General features: G+C 40.1%; 1 protein-coding gene across 1 annotated transcript in view; it reads left to right on the top strand.

Annotated features, from left to right (window-relative positions):
• Positions 1-21,180, top strand: part of LOC308344290 (uncharacterized protein) — a gene marked incomplete at its 5' end in the record, with an annotated part of 154,792 nt that overhangs the window by 12,494 nt on the left and 121,118 nt on the right. Inside the window, 5 exons of the mRNA XM_080805881.1 lie at positions 1,023-1,175; positions 2,916-3,017; positions 11,046-11,207; positions 20,292-20,404; positions 20,792-20,927. Of these exons, the coding sequence (XP_080662007.1) occupies positions 1,023-1,175; positions 2,916-3,017; positions 11,046-11,207; positions 20,292-20,404; positions 20,792-20,927 (666 nt within the window). The remainder of the gene's footprint in view (positions 1-1,022; positions 1,176-2,915; positions 3,018-11,045; positions 11,208-20,291; positions 20,405-20,791; positions 20,928-21,180) is intronic.

Below are 21,180 nucleotides of genomic sequence, written 5' to 3'. Positions count from 1 at the left end.
GGGCTCACTCTGGAGACGGGAGGAAGAAGTGTTCTACATTTTGGCAGGAGGAATTTATGTCACAGAAAGCACTAGTAGCCTCAGTCTGAAAAGAAAGCACTAGTAGCCTCAGTCTGAAAATGAGAGGTGAAGGAATCGACTGAGATACCTTAAAGTGTTTTAACAGGTCCCAGCATCTGGAACCTTCTCTCTAGCAACATCTTGATCAGGATTCTGGAACGAGAATTTATCTAACCTGTAGATTTTCTAGTTTATCAGGTGGCCAGAAAAAGTGAATGTATTTCTAAAGGTGGACAAATTTACTTCCCATTTAGGGTCCATCTCAAAATATATATAAATAAATATATTACATAATTTCCAATCTTTGTTTTTTTTTAATTTAACTTTATTTTTTTCAATGTTCCAAGATTCATTGTTTATGCACCACACCCAGTGCTCCATGCAATACGTGCCCTCCTTAATACCCACCACCAGGCTCATCCATCCCCCCAGTCTCCCCCCTCCAGAACTCTCAGTTTGTTTCTCAGCGTCCACAGTCTCTCATGGTTCATCTCTCCCTCTGATTTCTCCCAACTCTCTTTGGAGCAGATATTCAGAACAAGTAACACATGTATACATAATTATGGTAATGAGTTGACTGAATACGCGTGCTTCACAGATACAGATATTCAACACCTGTTACTGCCACAGTCATGTTTTATGAATTAGCTTACTTCCCAAGACTGTCCCAAAGGCAACCAATTGTGTTTTTTGTTTTTTTAAAGATTTAAATTATTTATTTGACAGAGACACAGCAAGAGAGGGAGCACAAGCAGGGAGAGTGGGAGAAGGAGAAGCAGGCTTCCCACTGAGCAGGGAACCCCATGCGGGGCTCGATCCCAGAACCCCAGGATCATGACCCAAGCTGAAGGCAGACGCTTAACGACTGAGCCACCCAGGCAGCCCTCAATAGCTGGTTTTGAAATTGCCTACAATCTGAGACTTTTTCTGGGTTTCACTTCTCTCTTCTTAATCCTATTTAGGTTTCCAAAAAATTCCGAAGCATCTTCATGGAGCAACAGAGAATGCAAACATTTCCAGATTATGATGCTGAGATAGCTAAAGTGGAGAATTTGAGTTTGACAGGTCCTGGTATGGCCTTGAAAAAAAGAGCTAACTGGACTTCCTTTATAAAGGTAAGGAGACTTGTGGTGACAGTCACCTGTCACAAAGTATCCTCCAAGCAGGCCAGGAAACCTGGCAACACCATGTCTGTCACATTCCTACTGTCTCCTCTCCTCAATGCCCTAAGCAAACTGTCCCAGGGGACAAATGGTAGGTGCTTGGCCCTGTACACCAGGTTCCCCCAGCTTCTTCTTGCTGTGTGTCTATGTTGAAGTTAGTTGCGTTGACCTGCCTTCTCTGGAAAGTCCCCATACTCTCTATTGGGTCAGAACTCCATTCTTCTTGTTAGTGAACTTGGCTGCTTGGCTAGAACCAAGAATAACACTCAAAGGTATAATGGAGTTGTATAAATCCAGGCTTTTGAACCAAAAACTATTCACTGAGTATATACTCTCTGTCAAGAATGACCCTTGGTTCTGGAGATACACAAATCACAAACAATACACAAGCAAGCAGATTAAACAAGGTGATTTGGGGTAATGGTAAGCATAGTTGATCCTCATTGTTTGGGGTAGCTGTGTTCTATAAAGTTGCCACAAACCCTGAATTAACAAACACTGAACCATTGCTCATGGGGGAAATACAAGGTTAGGTTCATCACCTGATAGATACATAACCTTGCCTTATGTGTATTTCTGTTTAAAGATACTTTAATATATGTTTTTTGATTCATTAACACTGATCTTATGGCCGATAGCAATATAACTCATGCTCAAAGCTTATCAAACGTAAATATTTCTTCCATAAACATATCACAGCCTTCCTGTACTTAGGAACACTAGGCAACCCTTCGGCACTATACTTAGGGGCCACTTTAAACATTGAAATCATCAATAAAAAAAAAACACAAAAATATAGAAACGTGTCACTAGCTAGACCACAAAAAGGATACGTGTTTACAGAATGAAAGCTGGAACAAGAAGGCTGAATGTTGCCGTGTATGACCTCAGCTGGGAATGTGGAGTTGGGTGATTTAAATCTTTCACCATTCTTTGCATGCCCATGAATAACCAGGATAGATCTGCCATATTGATTTTGGGGTTACAAATAAACTGTAGTGAGAAAAATTTGCAAATACAAAATCCATGAATAATGAGGATCAGCTATATTGTGTAGGAAAGAAGTCTTACGTGATAAAGATGAATGGATGGAAAGGAGAGAAATCAAAGATTACTCCTAAGGAACGGGGCTTGAGCAAATAGGTGATTGGTGTAGGGAAAGCCAGACTTTCTGTTCTAAATTGTTACATTTCCCTTCCAACTATAGATATCAAGGAGGTGGTTGGATATCACATACTGGAGCTTAGAGCTAGATATAAATTTGAAAGTTACAAGTACATTGATGTATTCATAGCTAATGTATAGCTAAATGTATTACAGAACGAATTTTTGAAATATTCCCTGTTAAAGGGTAAGGTAAAATTTTACATGTGGAATCTTTGTGGGAGAACTTCTCTTGCCCTATAGGTCAAGTGTGGTGTCTAACGCTGATGGATTTAGGGTTCCTCCTGGATTGTGCTGTGTGATCCCAGATGATCTCATAAGCCAGGCACCAACAGGAACTGCTGCTGCCTTCTCCCTCCATGGATCATAAACCCATGCGGACCTCTTCCAAGTCTTCACATGTTCTAACAAACTTTCTAGCAGAGGCTAGATCCCATTTTAGAAGGTCCTTGAATCTCTTTGCTTGCAGCTTTTATTGAGAACCATTCTGTTATGTTGTAACTTTGTGTGAACATGTTTGTCCACTAGATTAAGCCAAAATGTGATCCTTGGCAAAAGAAGATTTTGACTAGACTAAAAGAAAGGAGAAGAATAGATGTATTAATGCAACTCCAAGCAAAGTTTTTGAAGGTAAGAAAATAGCCATGTTCCCTTGTAGATAAAATTCTTGCTGAGATTATTCTCAGAAAATTGAATTTTCCTTCCTGTTTAAGAAATATTAGCCATTGATTCTCTATAAAGGCTTTATTTGGAATTTTCTAGTCTAATTGCCCAAATTTTATAATACTGTTAATTTTCGGTAGAAAGTAACAATTGTTCCAGGTTTGGCACTAAGTCTCTGTGAGGTATCAGTCTAGCCACACAACCTCCTTGAGTTTGTTTCCTCATCTGTGGAAAAAAAAATACTGGATGAAATTATCTTATTTTTATTGTGGCAAAAAGCACATGGGATAAAATTTTCTCATCTTAATCATTTTAAGTGCACAATTCAGTGGTGTTCAGTTTTTCACACTGTCATGAAACAGATGTACTGGAACTTTTTCATCTTGCCAAACTGAAATTCTATACCCATTAAACAACAGTTTCCAACTTTCTCCTCCCCATAGCCCCTAGAAACCACCATTCTACTTTCTGTTTCTGAATTTTACCACCTTTACACACCTCATATAAGTGGACTCATACAGTATTAGTCTTTTGGTGACTGGCTTATTTCACTTAGGGCAATGTCCTCAAGATCAATCCATGTGGTTGCATGTGACCAGATTTCCTCTCCCTTTTTTTTTTTTCAAGAACATTTTACCAGCTTTATTCTCAATAGCCCCAAACTAGAAACACCACAGATGTCTTTCAATGGGTAAATACATTAATCGTGGTATATCCCATACCACGGAATACCAGTCAGCTGTAAAAAAAACAAAACAAAACAAAACAAAACAACAACAACAACAAACTAGTGATATACCCCAGAACCTGGATGCATCTCCAGAGAACTATAGGAATGAAAAAAAAGTCAGTCCCATAAAGACTGTATGAGTTCATTTATACAATGCTCTTGAAATGACTAAGAGAAATGAAGACAGATTCGTAGATTGTAGGGGAGACTGGTGAGGAAGGGAGAGGAGAATGGCTATAAAAGAGCAACACAAGGGATCATTGTGGTGATGGATCTCTTCTATGAGTTGACTATATCAAACTCAATATCCAAGTTGTGATACTGTGCTATGGTTTTGCAAGATGTTAACATTGGGGGAAATGGAGTGAAGAGTACATGGGACCTCTTTATATTATTTTCCCCCTCTTTTCTTAAATGGTGGTAAAATACACATAACATGAATTTTACTATTTTAACTATTTATTCTTAAAGTGTACAGTTCAGTGCCATTTAGTATATCCATATTGTTGGGTAATCATCACCACCATCCATCACCAGAACTCTTCATCCAGCAGACTGAAACTATTTACCCATTAAACAATAACTCCTCATTCTTCCCTCCCCCTAGTCCCTGGCAACTACCAGTCTAATTTCTGTCTCTATGAGTTTGACTGCTCTAGGTACCACCCATTAGTGAAATCAGACAGTATTTGTCTTTTTATGACTGACTTCTTTTACTCACCCAGGTTCACCCATGTTGTAGGATATATCAGAATTTCCATCCTTTTTAAGGCTGAATAATATTCCCTTATGTATATCCATCATGTTTTCCGAAAATCTGTCTGTTGATGGATGTTTGGGTTGCTTCCACCTCATGACTATTATGAATAATGCTGCTATGGACATGGATATGTAAATACTTTTTTGAAATCCTGCTTTCAGTTCTTTTGGGTATAAACCCAGAAATAGAATTGCTGGATCATAAGGTAATTCTGTTTTAATTTTTTTGAGGAACCTCTATACTATTTTCCATAGCAGGTGCAGCATTTGACAATACTACCAGCTTTGTCTGGTAGGGTTCCAATCTCTCTGAATTCTCAACAGCCCTTGTTATTTTCTTCCTTCCTTCTTTCCTCCCTCCCTTCCTTTCTTCTTTCCTCCCTCTCTCCTGCCCTCCTTCTCTCCCTCTCTTCTTCCCTACCTTTCTTCCTTCACCTCCTCCTTCTTCTTCTTGTTACAAGCCATCCTAATGGATGAGGTGATAATCTCATTTTGGTTTTGCTTTGCATTTCTCTGATGATTAGTGATTTTGAGAGTCTTGTCATATGTTTATCAGTCATTTGTATCTCATATTTAGAAAAATGTCTGTAGAAGTCCTTTGCCCATTTTTTAATTGAGTTATTTGATTTTAATTGTTGTTGTGCTGTAGGAGTTCTTTATATATTCTGGATATTAACCCCTATCAGGTGTATGATTTACAAATATATTCTCTCTTTCTATGGGTTGATTTTCACTTTGTTAATTGTGTCCTTTGATGCACAGAAGTTTTAAAGTTTTAGGTAGTCACATTTATCTACTTTTGCCTCTTTTTTTTTTTTTTTGCCTGTGCTTTTGGTGTCATATCCAAGAAATCATTACCAAATTTAATGTTATGAAGATTTTCCCCTGTTTTTGTCTAAGAGTTTTATAGCTTTAGGTCTTATGTTTACATCCTTATTTGATTATGAGTTAATTTTTTCTTTTCTTTTCTTTTTTTAAATTAGCATATAATGTATTATTTGTTTCAGGGGTACAGGTCTATGAATTGTCAGTCTTACACAGTTCACAGCACTCACCATAGCACATACCCTCCCCAATGTCCATCATCCAGTGACCCCAACCCTCCCACTTCCCTCCCTTCCAGCAACCTAGTTTGTTTCCTGAGATTAAGAGTCTTTTATGGTTTGTCTACCTCTCTGGTTTCATCTTGTTTCATTTTTGCCTCCCCTCCCCTATGATTCTCTGTCTTGTTTCTCAAATTCCTTGTATCAGTGAGGTCATATGATAATTATCTTTCTCTGATTGACTTGTTTCACTAATCATAATACCCTCTAGCTCTATCCACATCTTTGCAAAAGGCAAGATTTTTGTTTTTTTGATGGCTGTGTAGTATTCCATTATCATGTGTGTGTGTGTGTGTGTGTGTGTATGTAAAATATATATTATAATATCTTCCTTATACGTTCATCTGTTGATGGACATCTAGGCTCTTTCCACAGTTTGGCTATTGTGGACATTGCTGCTATAAACATTGGGATGCATGTGCCCCTTTGGATCACTACATTTGTATATTTAGGGTAAATACCCAATAGTACAATTGCTGGGTCATAGGACAGCTCTATCTTCAACTTTTTGAGGAACCTCCATACTGTCTTCCAGAGTGTCTGCACCAGCTTGCATTCCCACCAACATTGTAAGAGGGTTTCTCTTTCTCCGCATCCTCACCAATACCTCTCGTTTCCTGACTGGTTAATTTTAGCCATTCTGACTGGTGTGAGGTGATATCTCACTGTGGTTTTGATTTGTATTTCCCTGATGCTGAGTGATGTTGAGCACTTATTTTCATGTGTGTGTTTGCCATTTGAATGTCTTTTTTGCAGAAATGTCTGTTCGTGTCTTCAGCCTATTTCTTGATTGGATTGTTTGTTCTTTGGGTGTTGAGTTTGGTAAGTTCTTTATAGATTTTGGATACTAGCCCTTTATCTGATATGTCCTTTGCAAATATCTTCTCCCATTCAGTTTGTTGTCTTTTGGTTTTGTTAGCTGTTTCCTTTGCTTTACGAAAGATTTTTATCTTGATGAAGTCCCAATAGTTCATTTTTGCCCTTGCTTCCCTTGCCTTTGGCGATGTTTCTAGGAAGAAGTTGCTGCAGCTGAGTTCGAGAAGGTTGCTGCCTGTGTTCTCCTCAAGGATTTTGGTGGATTCCTGGCTCACATTGAGGTCTTTCATCCATTTTGAGTCAATTTTTGTGTGCGGTTTAAGGAAATGGTCTAGTTCATTCTTCTGCATGTGGCTGTCCCATTTTCTCAACATCATTTGTTGAAAAGACTATCTTTTTCCATTGGACATTCTTTCCTGCTTTGTTGAAGATTAGTTGAGGGTCCATTTCTGGGCTCTCTATTCTGTTCCATTGATCTGTGTGTCTGTTTTTGTGCCAGTACCAAACTGTTTTGATGACTACAGCTTTGTAATAGTGCTCTGAATATATCATGCCAGTACTTTTGGGCCTGCCAGGTCTCTGTGAATAGGTCTGGCTGCCAATCTAATATTTCTACCATTATAGGTTACATATCTCTTGTCCTGAGCTGCTTTCAGGATTTTCTCTTTGTCTCTGAGACTTGTAAGTTTTACTATTTGATGACAAGGTGCAGACCTATTTTTGTTGATTTTTGAGGGACGTTCTCTGTGCCTCCTGGATTTTGGAACTTGTTTCCTTCCCCAAATGAGGAAAGTTCTCTGCTATAATTTGCTCCAATATACCTTCTGTCCCTCTCTTTGTCTCTTCTTCTTCTTCTGGGATCCCAATTATTCTAATATTGTTTCATCTTATGGTATCACTTACCTCTCAAATTCTCCCCTCGTGATCCAGTAGTTGTTTATCTCTCTTTCCCTCAGCTTCTTTATTCTCCATTATTTGGTCTTCTATATCACTAATTCTCTCTTCTGCCTCATTTATCCTAGCAGTAAGAGCCTCCATTTTTTATTGCACCTCGTTAATAGCTTTTTAAATTCCAACTTGGTTAGATTTTAATCCTTTTATTTCTCCAAAAAGGGATTTTATTTCTCCAGAAAAGGATTCTCTAGTATCTCCTATGCTTTTTTCAAGCCCAGGTGGCATTTTTATAATTGTCATTCTGAGCTCTAGCTCTGACATCTTACTGATGTCTGTATTGATTAGGTCCACAACCATTGGTACTGTCTCTTGTTCTTTTTTGGAGGGTGAGTTTTTCTGCCTTGTCATTTTGTCCAGAGAAGAATAGATGAATGAAAGAACAAAATGCTAAAAGGGTAACAATGACCCCAGAAAAATATGCACTAACCAAATCAGAAGAGACCTAAAACCGAGGAGAAAAGAAAGCAATAAAAAAATATGATTAGAGGGACACCTGGGGGGCTCAGTGGGTTAAGCTTCTGCCTTTAGCTCAGGCCATGATCTCAGGGTCCTGGGATCGAGCCCCACATCAGGCTCTCTGCTCAGCAGGGAGCCTCCTTCCCCCTCTCTCTCTGCCTGCCTCTGTCTGCTTGTGATCTCTCTCTCTGTCAAATAAATAAATAAAAGCTTAAAAAAATATGATTAGACTGATGAATAGAACAGAGCCACATACATTATTTTGGGTGTATTTTGGTCTGTTAGAAGAAACTGCCTCCCAAATTTTGAAAGAAAGAAAGGTATATATAGATAGATAGATAGATATATCATATATGTTGATATATCTATATCTATATCTATATCTATATCTATATCTAAATCTATCTATCTATATATATATATATATATATGATGAAAGGATGCAATATGACTGTAGAGATGAAAATTTTAAAAGATTTTTAAAAAGGAATTGAGGGGCACCTGGGTGGCTCAGTCATTGAACGTCTGCCTTTGGCCGGGTCATGATCCCGGGGTCCTCGGATCAAACCCTGCATTGGGCTTGCTGCTCAGTGGGAAGCCTGCTTCTCCCTCTCCTGCTCCCCCTGCTTGTGTTCCCGCTCTCACTGTGCCTTTCTCTGTCAAATAAATAAATAAAAATAAAATCTTAAAAAAATTTTAAAAATTAAAAAGGAATTGATAAGAAGTTGGTTGAACAAAGGAGGAAAAAAAGGGAGAGCAGGTGATCAGGTGGGAGATGAGAACAAAGCCATATGCTAGATTTAGGGTATATTTTGGTCTGTTAGAAGAAAATGTATCCCAAAATTTTAAAGAAAAACTTATATGTATACAAAAAATAAGTTTAAATACAGTGAAGGGACAGAATATGACTACAAAGATGGAAATTTAAAAAGATTTTTTAAAAGGTATTGGTGAGATAAAATAGTTAAAATAAGAGGAAAATTTAAAAAAAGAAAAATAGAAAAGAAATAATGAAAATTTTTAAAAATTTAACTTTGAAGGACTAAATAACCAGGAAAAAAGTCATGAATTCTATGTGCTGTATTTCCCTAGCACTGGAGTTCTGCAGTTCTCCTTGATTGGTGAACTTGGTCTTGACTGGATGTTCTTGCTGATCTTCTCGGGGAGGGCCCTGCTGCAGATTCTCAAATGTCTTTGCTCGAGGCAGAATTGTACCACCTTTGCCAGTGGCCAGGCTAAGTAATCTGCTCGGGGTTTGCTTTTGGAAGCTTTTGTTCCCTGAACGCTTTCCGTACAACTTTGGAGGAGGAGAATGAAGATGGCGGCCTCCCATTCCCTGGCCCTGTAGGAGCTGAGAGCTCAGGGCCCCACTCTTCAGTGCGCCTTCAGAGAAAAGCAGTCAGTGCCTCCTGTCTCCTTGGTCTCTGGCCACACTCCAAGCTCACCCGGCCTGTGACTGAGCATTTCTATCTCTGGTGCACAGCCCTGTTTGGAGTCTCCTAACCCAGCAGATTCCTGCCATTGCACTCCCACGCCGCTCCTCCCAGAGGAGGAAGAGTGGGTCTCTCTGGATCTGCCACTTGTGGGATTCCTGTTTGAAGAGCAGTAGCCCAACTGTGCCTTGCATCATGGTTTAAGGTAACCCCGAGCTGAGAGCTCACTCCTTGACCCCATCTTTGCAGCCAGCTTCCCTGCTCCAATACCTGGGAGCTTTGACGTACTCAGACACTCCTGGTTTTTCTGTGACCCTGAGGATCCTGAGACCACATTGTCCCAGCTAAGGCTCCCCCTCCCATCCGCCCCGCCACTCGCTTATCCTCTGGAGCAAGATTCCTCAGTGCAGCAGACTTCTAAAAGTTATAATTTTGTGCCCCACTGCTCTACTGCTTGCTGGGAGCTGGCCCCTCCCCCCACAGTCTATCTTCCTATATATCGGCTCGGATTCACTTCATCCTACCTTCCAGAAAGTGGTCGCTTTTCTGTTTATAGAATTGCTGCTATTCTCTTTGACCTCCTGTTGAGTTTGTAGGTGTTCAGAATGGTTTGATAACTATCTAGCTGAATTCCTGGGACCAGACAAAATTTAGGTCTCCCACTCCTCTGCCATCTTGCTCCACCAATCTCCATTATGAGTTAATATTTTGTGTATAGTGTATGATAAAGGTTTAACTTCATTTTTTTACATGTGGATATCCTGTTTTCCTAGAATCATTTGTTGAAGAGACTGTCCCTTCTCTATTGAATGGTATTGACATCCATGTCTAAGATCATTTGACCATATACTCAAGGGTTTATTTCTAGGCTCTCTAGTCTATTCTGTTAGTCTAGATGCCCAATTTATTCCAGGACCACCTCACTTTGATTACTATAGCTTTGTAATATGGTTTGAAATCAGAAAGTGTGAGTCCTCCAATTTTGTTCTTTTTCAAAATTACATTGTTAGTTGGTGTCCTTTGAGGTTTCACATGAATTTTAGGGTGAATCTTTCTATTTCTTCAAAAAATGTCATTGGGGTTTTGGTAGGGATTGGACTAAATGATATTTGAATTTCCTTGTGAAATACTGTGTTACATGTATCACTGCCATTGAAATTCAATTCTGGGACTATTACTTGATCCTTTACCTCCAGAAGAGAAGAAGGAACATTTATTCAGTACCTACTACATGATGGGCATTTTTGCACCAATCCTGGGAGAGACATCATTGGTGTTCTTATTAGGTTGACTTGTCCTGCTCTGTGTGGTGAAGTCAGGATTCCAGCAGAGATACGAGCCAAAGCTTGTGTCCTTACAAAGCTTGTACTTTCCTCATACGACCCAGCATCCTCTTCCTCCGTCTCCTGGCAGCTTCCTAATAGCAAACAGGGTTTGTACCCAAAATGATGGGTGTTTATCTTTTCATTGGTGCTATAACATTTGTGGGGGTACAATCTACTTTGTGTTTAGAGGGTTGTTGCAGAATTTTAAATGAGATGCTGTGTGTATTTAAATATTCACAATGTTCAGTGGATGGACATACCAAAGGGAATCATGATGTTTGAGTGTGATTTTTATTTTTTAACTGAATAAAGCCCCACCTGGGATTCTTTCTTATTTGTGTGATTATGATCAAACTTTTGCTGAATAGAAGGGAATAACCCTTTACCAAACCATTCCTTTTCCTCTCTTTCTACTTGAGATTTCCAGCCCCGAGCGAGTAATGCAAGTGCTCCAAGACCACGCTGCAAAGACAATCATGCCAACTCCATCTCACCCAACTTTCGTGGCTTCCCAGGGTTTGCATCAGTGCAACTATGACCACATCTGGGAGAATATTTATAGCAACATCAATCTCTACCAGGTACAACAGGAAGAAATAACCAATATGCCTTTCTGTCCAACTTTCTACTTTTGTGTAGACCTTAGAAATTTACCTTTCGTAGTTTTTCAGAAACCCTCTCCATAAAAGCTTCATTACCCAGCCAGGTTTGTTTTTTTTTAATAACAAGATTAATTGCTGATTAAAAAGAAGAATGTAAAGAGGTATAATACAAGATATTGCTGCTGGGACATATACTTAACCACTATTTACCAATGCAAAGCCGCACATTCTAGTGCTAAAACACCAAATGAGTTGGAAAATTGTTAAATAGTGTGAGTATGTAGAGGCAAAGTGGTCCCTCTAGGGCTGGTTCTTCTGGGAAAAACCTTTTGGAGGAGGAGGAAACTGAACTGGGTTTGAAGGAATCGTGGGGCTCAGGGAAGTGGTGGTGGAGAGGGAAGCACATTGTAGAAGGGAGGCATGAACAACAATGCAGAGGAGACACTGTGTGTGGAGGCTTCAAGGCCAGGTTGGTGGAGTGAGTCATGTGGAAATATGAGGAAGAAAAGTTTTTTTTAAGTGGGAGGAGATGGAAAGTTGTGAATGTCCACACATTTCAGAAAAAGGAATTTGTGTATTATCCTATAAGGGAAGTGATATATACAAAGTTGTATTTTTAGGAAGATTGATGTGGCAGCAAGGTGTTTGTTGGATTGGAAGAGGGAGAGACTGGAGGCAGGGAAGCTAGCTAGATATCTACTACATAAGACAGGCCTGAAGTTCGGCAATGAAAGGCAATTCCTATACAAAGCTATTGGATATTTGTCTTTACAATGGTACTCCCACATTTTTAATAATTCACAATTGTTTGTTGCTCCAAGGGAAGAGTTTCCTTTGCTTATTTTTTTGTTTCCTTTGCTTATTTAAATGGGAAAACTCAGAATGTTTATGGTCTGGGAGAAATGAGGAGTGGAGATGAAGAGACGGAAGATATGAAAGGGTGAATTTGAGAAACAGATGACCCTGGGGAAAGAGGAGGGGATGGGATGAAGAAACCAGTTGAAGGAGTAATTTTGAGAAAGGAAGACTGGCATCATTTCCCTTGAGGTGAATAAGATCTATAGAATTGTCAGGTACAAAAAGATAAGATGTAGTAGCTTGAAAATGCCTCTGGCTGTCTCAGAGAGGTGGTGGGGGAAGATGCCTGCATTAGTGAGATCAAAGGTGAAGGTGACACGTGAGGAGGTGGGTCACTGCAGGTAATGCCACAGGGCCACCAATGGAGAAGAGAATATAAGGATGACCATGTACCCAGAGGGCCCAGTTGAAGTAAGAGGGCATGACTCTCAGTGAGCCTAATCTGCATAATAATCCTATTATTTTCACCCCTAAATATAATTGTAGAAATTATACATAAAGTCGAAGGTATGAAGAAGTTTAGGAGAATGCTAGAGAGAGAAGCACTAACACAGTCTATCATTCCAGGCTGGGTATGGGAGAAAGTGAAACCTAAATGACTTACAGATTGGCTGGAAGCAAACACAAAAGTGCATGCATGTGTAACACACACACACACACACACACACACACACACACATCACAACCTCTATAACTTTTCAACCTTTTGAGAAAAGGATCTAGAGAATCTAATAAAAAATGAGTTGGCCAAAGAGATCAGGAACAGAGACAACATTATCATGGCATTGATCACCTGGACTCTGAATTCCTTGACAGGCATGCAGCTACCAGTGACAGCCCTCAGCTAGCATCCTGCCAGAGCTGAGAAAATAGCCACATTTTTCCTACCCCATATGTCACCAGGAAGACCTTATACTAATAAGGGGATTTTTAAAAAACAATTCTTTATTTAAATTCAATTAATTAACATATAATGTATTATTGGTTTCAGAATCACAGGTCTGTGATATAATATTCAAATGCTCACTGCATCACATGCCCTCCTTAATTTCCATCATCAATTACCCCATCCCCCCACTCCCCTCCCCTCCAGCAACCCTCAGTTTGTTTCCTATGATTAAGAGTCTCTTATGGTTTGTCTCCCTCTCTGATTTCATCTTGTTTTATTTTTTCCTCTCTTCCCCTATGTCCTCTGTTTTGTTTCTTAAATTCCACATATGAGTGAGATCATATGATTAATTGTCTTCCTCTGATTGACTTAGTTCACTAAGCATAATACCCTCTAGTTCCATTCATGTTGTTGCAAATGGCAAGATTTCATTTTTGATGACTGTGTAATATTCCATCGTGTGTGTGTGTGTGTGTGTGTGTGTGTGTGTGTGTGTGTGTGTGTATTCACCACAGCTTCTTTTTTTTAAGGTTTTATTTATTTATTTGACAGAGAGAGACACAGCAGGAGAGGGAACACAAGCAGGGGGAGTGGAAAAGAGGGAGAAACAGGCTCCCCACTGAGTAAGGAGCCTGATGCAGTGCTTGATCCCAGGACCCTGGGATCGTGACCTGAGCTGAAGGCAGACGCTTAATGACTGAGCCGCCCAGGCACCCCTATACCACATCTTCTTTATCCATTCAACTGTTGATAGGCATCTGTGTTCTTTCCATAGTTTGGCTATTGTGGACATTGCTGCTATAAACATTGGGGTACAGGTGCCCCTTCGGATCATCCAGTTCTTTTGCTTCTTGAACCAGACTTAAGCAGAAGGAGGTAGGGAGTAGGAAAGAAGGGAGGAGGTTGAAGCCAGAGTCAGCCCTTATCACTAAATAAGACCTGTGCTCCTAAGATACTGGACAGTCTAGCTCTTGATCCTGAAAGAATCCTCCTTTACCTGCGATTCTGGTTTTAACATTTGAGGGCCACCACAAGTCTGTTTTCCTCCTGGACTGAGAGAATAGGGACAATTAAATTCCCGGGGGGGGCCAGATGAGGGTGAAAAGAGGTGAATATGAGTAAAGGAGAAGTAGGAGGCAAAGGAACAGGGAGTCAGTATTGAAGAGCTTCATGTCTGAAGTCATGGAGAAGTGATGGTCCAGGGTCTGGCTGGACCAGCAGGCCAGAATTGTAGCAGTGCCCATGGAGACTTAGGGCATGAAGGAAGTTATCCAGGAAAAGCAGAAAGTGCAGGGCAAGAGCAGGAGATGGTGGCTTAGTGGTTTTTTGTTTGTTTGTTTGTTTGTTTGTTTTTTAAAGATGGAAAATACTAAGAGCCACAGCATGAGAAAGGAGCCCAGTCACACAGTGGAGAGAACTGACATTTCCTGCCATCCTCTGTTCCTGCTTCCCTCCATTTGCACATGAGGTGGAAAGTCAGGGTAGGATGAAATGCAGTCTCTGTTTTCACCAGTCTATTTTGAATGCAGTTGCCCAGTGTTAAATTGGAGGAAAGAAGAGAAAAAAAGAAAGAAAACCACTTCCTTGGGCTATTTACTGACTTGTAAATGTTGTTCTTGGAATTGACCAAAAGAAGAAAAACGTGAGCACCTATTTTCAGGCTGATTTATGGTAAATGGACCCTAGAGACTGAGAACACCTATAGATTTCAGAGGTGGATCCCGAAGGGAGACATAACACACACAAATTACCCTACATGTTAGTGTCATGCAAGTTTCCTGTTCATTAGTTTGTTCGTTCATTCATTCATTCATTCAGTGATTATTACATGGATACTGTAATTATTATAATTATTAATTACATGGATACTGCCTTTGTGCCAGGAACTGTGCTGCTCAGGGAATGAGACATGCAATAAACAGGTGAACGAAAGAGTTAATCTCATCTCTAACCCGTGGGTGCCATGAGGAAAACCACAGGAAGAGGGGGCAGTGGGGTAGAGAGGAGCATCCCCTGATAGATGGACCAAGCTCTCTGAGTTGGGAACATCTGAGCTGACATTTGATAAATGAGAAGGAGTCAGCCATGCTAGAGAAGAGCTTTCCCAGTGGGGAAACAGAAAATAGCACAACGTTGGAGAAAGAAAATTCTGAGGCAATGATCAATGGTTTTCTACTTTCCCTCCCATTTTCCTGTGGGCGTTACTTTGTGAACTCCTTACGTATTTCTGCTCTGGTCAAGAGGCACTTTATACAGTATCTGAATGCCATTCTGAATATTGGATACCAGTCAGAGGAGATTAGGATGAAGTTAAAGGGGGCAGATGGGAGGAGTCACAGGAATGTGGGTATGAATTGTAAAGCTCTGTGATTATTTTGCACGCATGTAGCAGTCAAGTATGAATTTTAGCATCTATACGCTGGTCAGCATTCTGATTCTGAAGTTGGCAAGGGACAATCCATACCCCAAGAAAAATAACTTTCTTACTTCTGCATGAAGGAAAGCAAACCTCATAGGATTTGACAGCTCAGAGAGAATATAGCATGACTTCGGGACAGTTTTGGATCAGTTTTCAGTGAATACTATTCACCAATAGTTTTTCTTTAGGAAGTTTGTTGTTGTTGTTTAGAAAATAAATGTTTTATTTCAGAGCAGTTTCAGATTTACAGAAAAGTTACAAAGATAGTACAAAGAGTTCCCAGGAATCCCCTGTCAGGTTTCTCCTATTATTGACATATTACTTTGTCACACCCAAGGAACGAGCACTGGTACATTACTGATATCTAAACTAGACTGTATTTGGAAGTCACTGGTTTTTTCATTACTGTCTTCTTTGTGCTCCAGGGTACCACAGTGCCTTTGCTTGTCATGTTTCCCAGGCACCTCAGGTCTGTGCCAGCTTCTCAGGCTTTCCTTGACAGTCTTTGGGAGTACTGGTCAAGAAACCTGTAGAAAATTCCTTCACTTAAATTTGTCTGATGTTTTTCTCGTGGTTACACTGGGGTTAGAGGTTTGAAGGAAGGACACCCCAGAGGTGAAGTGCCCTTCTCATCACATCATATCTGGGCCGGATGTTATCAACCTGGTATATTGCTGGAATGTTAAGCTTGATATGTGGTTAAGTTAGTGGTGTTTGCTAGGTTTTTGCACTGTAAAGTGACCATGTTTCTCCTTAAGAGGTTGTTAGAAATTAAGTTTAAGCTACAGAAATAATACATAAACATCTTCTTGTGAAAAATTGAAACATCACTGAAAATTTAATGCTTTAAATTAATGGGAATTCTAATCTGGTCCCCATTCCACTTCCTCAGAGGTAAACACTGTTATTGCTTTTGCTTTTTCAATACATTTACATTCAAACATATGTCCTCATAAAAAAAATATATATATATACACACACACCCACACACATATATTATACTATATATATATATATATGGTATAATATTGTGTTTTAGTTTTCTATGTAAATTATCTGTCATACTCTGTGGATATCTTTGTTAACTTGCTTTTTTCACCCAACAATATGTCTTAGAGATCTGTCTCTGTTGTTCTTTTTAATGCTTGCATTTTATTTTATCATATACAACAGCTCACACAGACACCTCTCTGGATATTCGTTGCCATTTTTTACCTCATTAGAAACCATTCCCACTGAACTTCCTTGTACATGCCTCCTTATGCACACATGTGTTTCTTTAGAGTTGATATTTAGAAGTAGATTTTCTGGGTCACTGACATACACATGAAAATTTTCCATAGATCCTACTGAAGTGGTATACCCTTTTTTCCCCTAACAAGCAACTTATGAGAGAACCTGCCTCCTCACATTTTAACATCAAACATATTTGTCTGAAGGTCAATAATGTTTATAATGTTTCTATCACATTTTGAATTGGCCCTTTATTTACCATTGGCATGTAAGGCAGGCTACTCTTTTCTTTTTACACAATGCTTTTCCCAGATTCACTTAAAGATCTGGGTTTGGAGGATAAAGAAAAAATATCAGATTTTCTGATTATTGTCAATTGAAGATAATTTATAACTAAAAAGAGAGAATTATGGTCTAAAAGGACTGTGTTTTTTCAATATCCTTTTGAAAAAAAACTGAAAAATAATTTAACCATAGTCCTCATCAGAAGGAATAGACCAGCCAGCCCTGTGTGGATCCTCCCAAACCTCCCAAATTTGTATTTTATTAAGTTACTCGTATCCAGTGCCATTCCCCAAGAAAATACCTGTTTATTGAAATGTATAGACATTAAGTACTACTATTGGCCATCATATTTCTAAAGATATGGTTTAAATTGATCACTGTTCTTTAACGTTATGGAGTGTTGCAGTGACAGGAAACACTATATCCTGTGCCTCTTCTTTTGTTTCTTCTCACTGGCCACAGGGAGGAGAGGGCAAGGGACAGCTGGTTCTTCTCCAACAGCTTTACTGGTTCCCTGTATTTCCACAGATGGAATGAGGACATAGTGTGCCCTCACAAAAGTGCTGTTGTATACAATCATTCCAATGTGCAAGAAGTTTAGGGAAACAGAGAACACTCCTTTCTGGTTTTCCTCATCCAATTCAATGGAACATGTAAAACAAACATTTTCTGTTGACAATAATGACATGTATTATCACAGAAAATTTGGGAAATGTAGAAAAGCTCAAGGAAGAAAATAAAAATCAGCCATTATTTTACCACCCAAATAAAACAATAATATTGTTAACATTTGGTATCTATCCTTCTAGTCTTTTTATTCTGTGGATATACACAAATACGCCATGGGGACATTTAGGAGGTGGGAAATACATTATAGACGTATTTTTTCCTCTGATTATTCCACCCACCACCCTCCCCCCAACCTCCCACTCCACTGCCCCTGCCAGTTTCCCAGAAGAATTAAATTTGCAGTCAGTGGAGATCTCAGAACTATCAAAATACTGCCCAAGACAATGCTGGCAAAGACCCAGCCACCAGGTAGAGTAAATGTCAAAGGATTTACCTACCTAGGAAGAAGGAACAAACGCAGGTGGTATTGACATTCTGGCTTCTGGTCAACCCCGCTGCTTACCTGCACCGCGTTTAGTTCTCTTAGGGGAATACACTCATGCACTTTGGGTGTTTCCTAAACAGTTGACTTCTGTGGGCTGTGGCTGGTTCTCTTTTTCCGGAGGGAGCTGGGCTCTCTTCCTCTACTCACCCTACCCAGTTATGCCCCCTTCCTTTCTTCCCAGCAGCCTACGGGTCCAGCAGTGCTGCTATGCCTTGCTCAGTCGTACCCTCATAGTGTCTTTCACCATAACTTGATGTCACTCTCTGTTCCTCCCTATGTAATTCTGGGTAAATTTAGAAGCAGCTGGAAAAGTCACGATCCCATCAGAGAAAAGCTGTGGTTCTGAGCCTGCCCTCTGCAGCCACAGTAGGCAAGACTGAACTGCAGTGTAAGGGTACCAGAGGCCTAGGAGGCAAGGGTCTTCAGGAGAAACACGCTCACCCCAAATTCTGGCCAAATAGAAATTGCCAAGATTCAACTTCCCTCATAGAGTATATGCTTTCCTACAGATTTTCTTCAAGTAAGAGTCTCTTAATCTGAGGTTGATGATCTTGTGTTTCTGTACGAAAGAACAGGAGTGCCCCATGTCACTTCCTAGGTCTTTTCCAGTCCTAGGGTTGTGGGATGTTTACATGGAAATACACTAATGTGCATACTTACCCAGAATGGACAGGAGCTAATTCTACCCACAGGCAGAATGGGAAGCCATTTAACGATACTCCATGAGACAACTTTCTTCTCACTCACTCTTCCTAATATCCCTGCCCCAAATTTTCTTCTCCACTGCCCGTCAAAAAGATCAAAAGTCTGTCTTTAGAGTCTTGGGTACTGTATTAGTTAAAATTATATTTGGCCATTGGTCATGATTAAACACAAAATAGCAGAGGATTAAAGGAGATGGGAATTTCTTTCTCTCTCCCTCATATTAAGATCCAGGGGTAGGAAGTACAGAACTAGCGTGATGACTCTGTTCCATGGAATCCTCAGGGACCCATGCTCCTTCTATCCTGGAGTTCCAACAAATGCAGCCTCCATACCCAAGATCAACACTTGGTCTGAGATGGAGCTCCAGCTGTCACATTCTTGTCCTAAGCAGCAGGATGGACAATGGGGGAGAGAACCTGCCACTTCAGGGAATTTCCCAGAAGCTGTCATATGGCATTTTCACTTTGGCCAGAACTTAGTCACATAGCTACACCTACCTGCAAAAGAGGCTTGGAAATGTCATCTCCATCTGGGTGGCCATGTGCCACAATAAATATTTAATTACTACAGGAAGAAAGGAAAGTGGATCTTGGGGAACAACCAACAGTTTTTGCCATAAGGGCTTATTGGAATCTCAAGAATGAACTATTAGAATATAAGTAACCCAAAGAGTGGGGTTCCAAGCTAACTTATTGCCACTCAGTAGTGTTTTTGTGGGTACTGGAACCACTATGAAAGACAGCGTCTTATGAGAATGGGGTATATGCCCAGGGACAGGCAGAGAGAACAATGAAGAAAGGGGCTGCCAGAGGACCAGGGGCAGACTCAATATTACCTTCTTCAAGTTTTTCCTAGGACTTGAAGGAAATTCATCAATATTACCTTCTTCAAGTTTTTCCTAGGACTCTGTGTGTGTGTGTGTGACCTAGTCCTAGTCAGGAAAAATGCCTATGGAAATAAACATAAACCATGAATTCTGTGATAGATCCTGCAATGCTGACCGACTACAGCAATCCATGGGCAGGGTGGGGTGGGGAACTAGCACATACAGGGCACCTACAAGATGCCAATCACTATGTGTTAATTCTCACAGCAATATATCTTCTATTATTATGCCATTTTATAAGTGCAAAAACAGGATCAAGACTTTAAAAAATTAAATCACATAGCTAAAAAGTAGAAAGCATTCAATCCACCAATCTCTCTCAGCCTGAAACAAGGTTAGATTCAAGATGTTCAAGGTTTCAAACATCTACAAATGCGTGTATCAACTTTTCATAAGTGAATTACGTAAAAGTTGTGTGTGTGTGGGGGGGTATTTAAAAGCTGTGAATAGTCTTATAAAACAAGGACTAAATAATAATATTAACAGTGGCCTCTAATTTATTCTAGAAATCCAGATTTTCATAGGACATGCTGCAATGGATCCCAATACTCTTCTGCTTGTTCATATAAATATGCCTTGGATCATGGGGTTTGATCTTGTGGTGGCCCAACTGTGACTTTGTTAATGATATTGCAAATGTTCATGTAATTCAACTAATGCTACTTTTTTGATAGAATGAGAATATGAGGGAAGAGGACCTTTCAATGGAACAAAATGAAAATGACCTAGCACAAATAAGTCGCTGCCAACATGCTGGTGAGCCCGTCAAGCAGAAAAAAGAGACAGGGTAAAATTAAATCCTGTTATTGGTGACTCAAGGAAATGGATTAAACACGGGGAGGGGGTGGAAATTGAGTGACTGATTAATAGGTAGGTTACATGTTAACTCAAAAATATTTGAAGCTGAAATAAAAGCAAGGCTGTTCAAGCAGGTCAGACAACTAAATTAATGTTTCACCCTAGGACTGGGTTTTTCACGAGAGTAATTGCTAAGAGCAATTTCTTTTTGTATTTATACATACAGAGTAATTATTTTCCTTCTAATGCATTTTTAAAGAGTAGCTACTGTGAAACTCCCTTAAGTTAAATAAAATGACTTCCGTTTGTTGTCTATGAATTTTCCGAACCACTTTGAGGTGAAAAGCATTTATTCTGTTTTTCCTACCCCCTAAAGGTACAGCTTTGCAGTGGCCCTGCAGCTGCTCGGTTTGGGTGGTGGGACCGGGCCCGGTGATGGGAGTCCTGTCCTGATGAGAGGGGCCTACTTGTCCTTCTTGTATCTGCGCCACCTGCGAATCAGGGAGCTGCAGGTATGTGGATGGCACAGCACGCGGGCTTCAGGCTTCTGGAATGTTTGGTTGTCCACCAAGGTGGTTTGGTTTTCCTGCTCTTCCAGTAGCAACACCTTTTTACACTTTGTTCTTCGTTCTGATTTTTCCACAACATCAGGCCTTTCTGGGGATGGTGTGTTTCTTTTTCAGCGCTGGAATCGACTTGCCGGCTTCCAGGGTCCCCATTCAGTTTTACTCTGTCGTGTGGGGAGAGCAAAGGACAGGGTCCTAG

Source organism: Martes martes (genome assembly GCF_963455335.1).
Source record: "Martes martes genome assembly, chromosome: 6".
Lineage (NCBI taxonomy): Eukaryota > Metazoa > Chordata > Mammalia > Carnivora > Mustelidae > Martes > Martes martes.
This window is presented reverse-complemented; position numbering and strand designations above follow the sequence as displayed.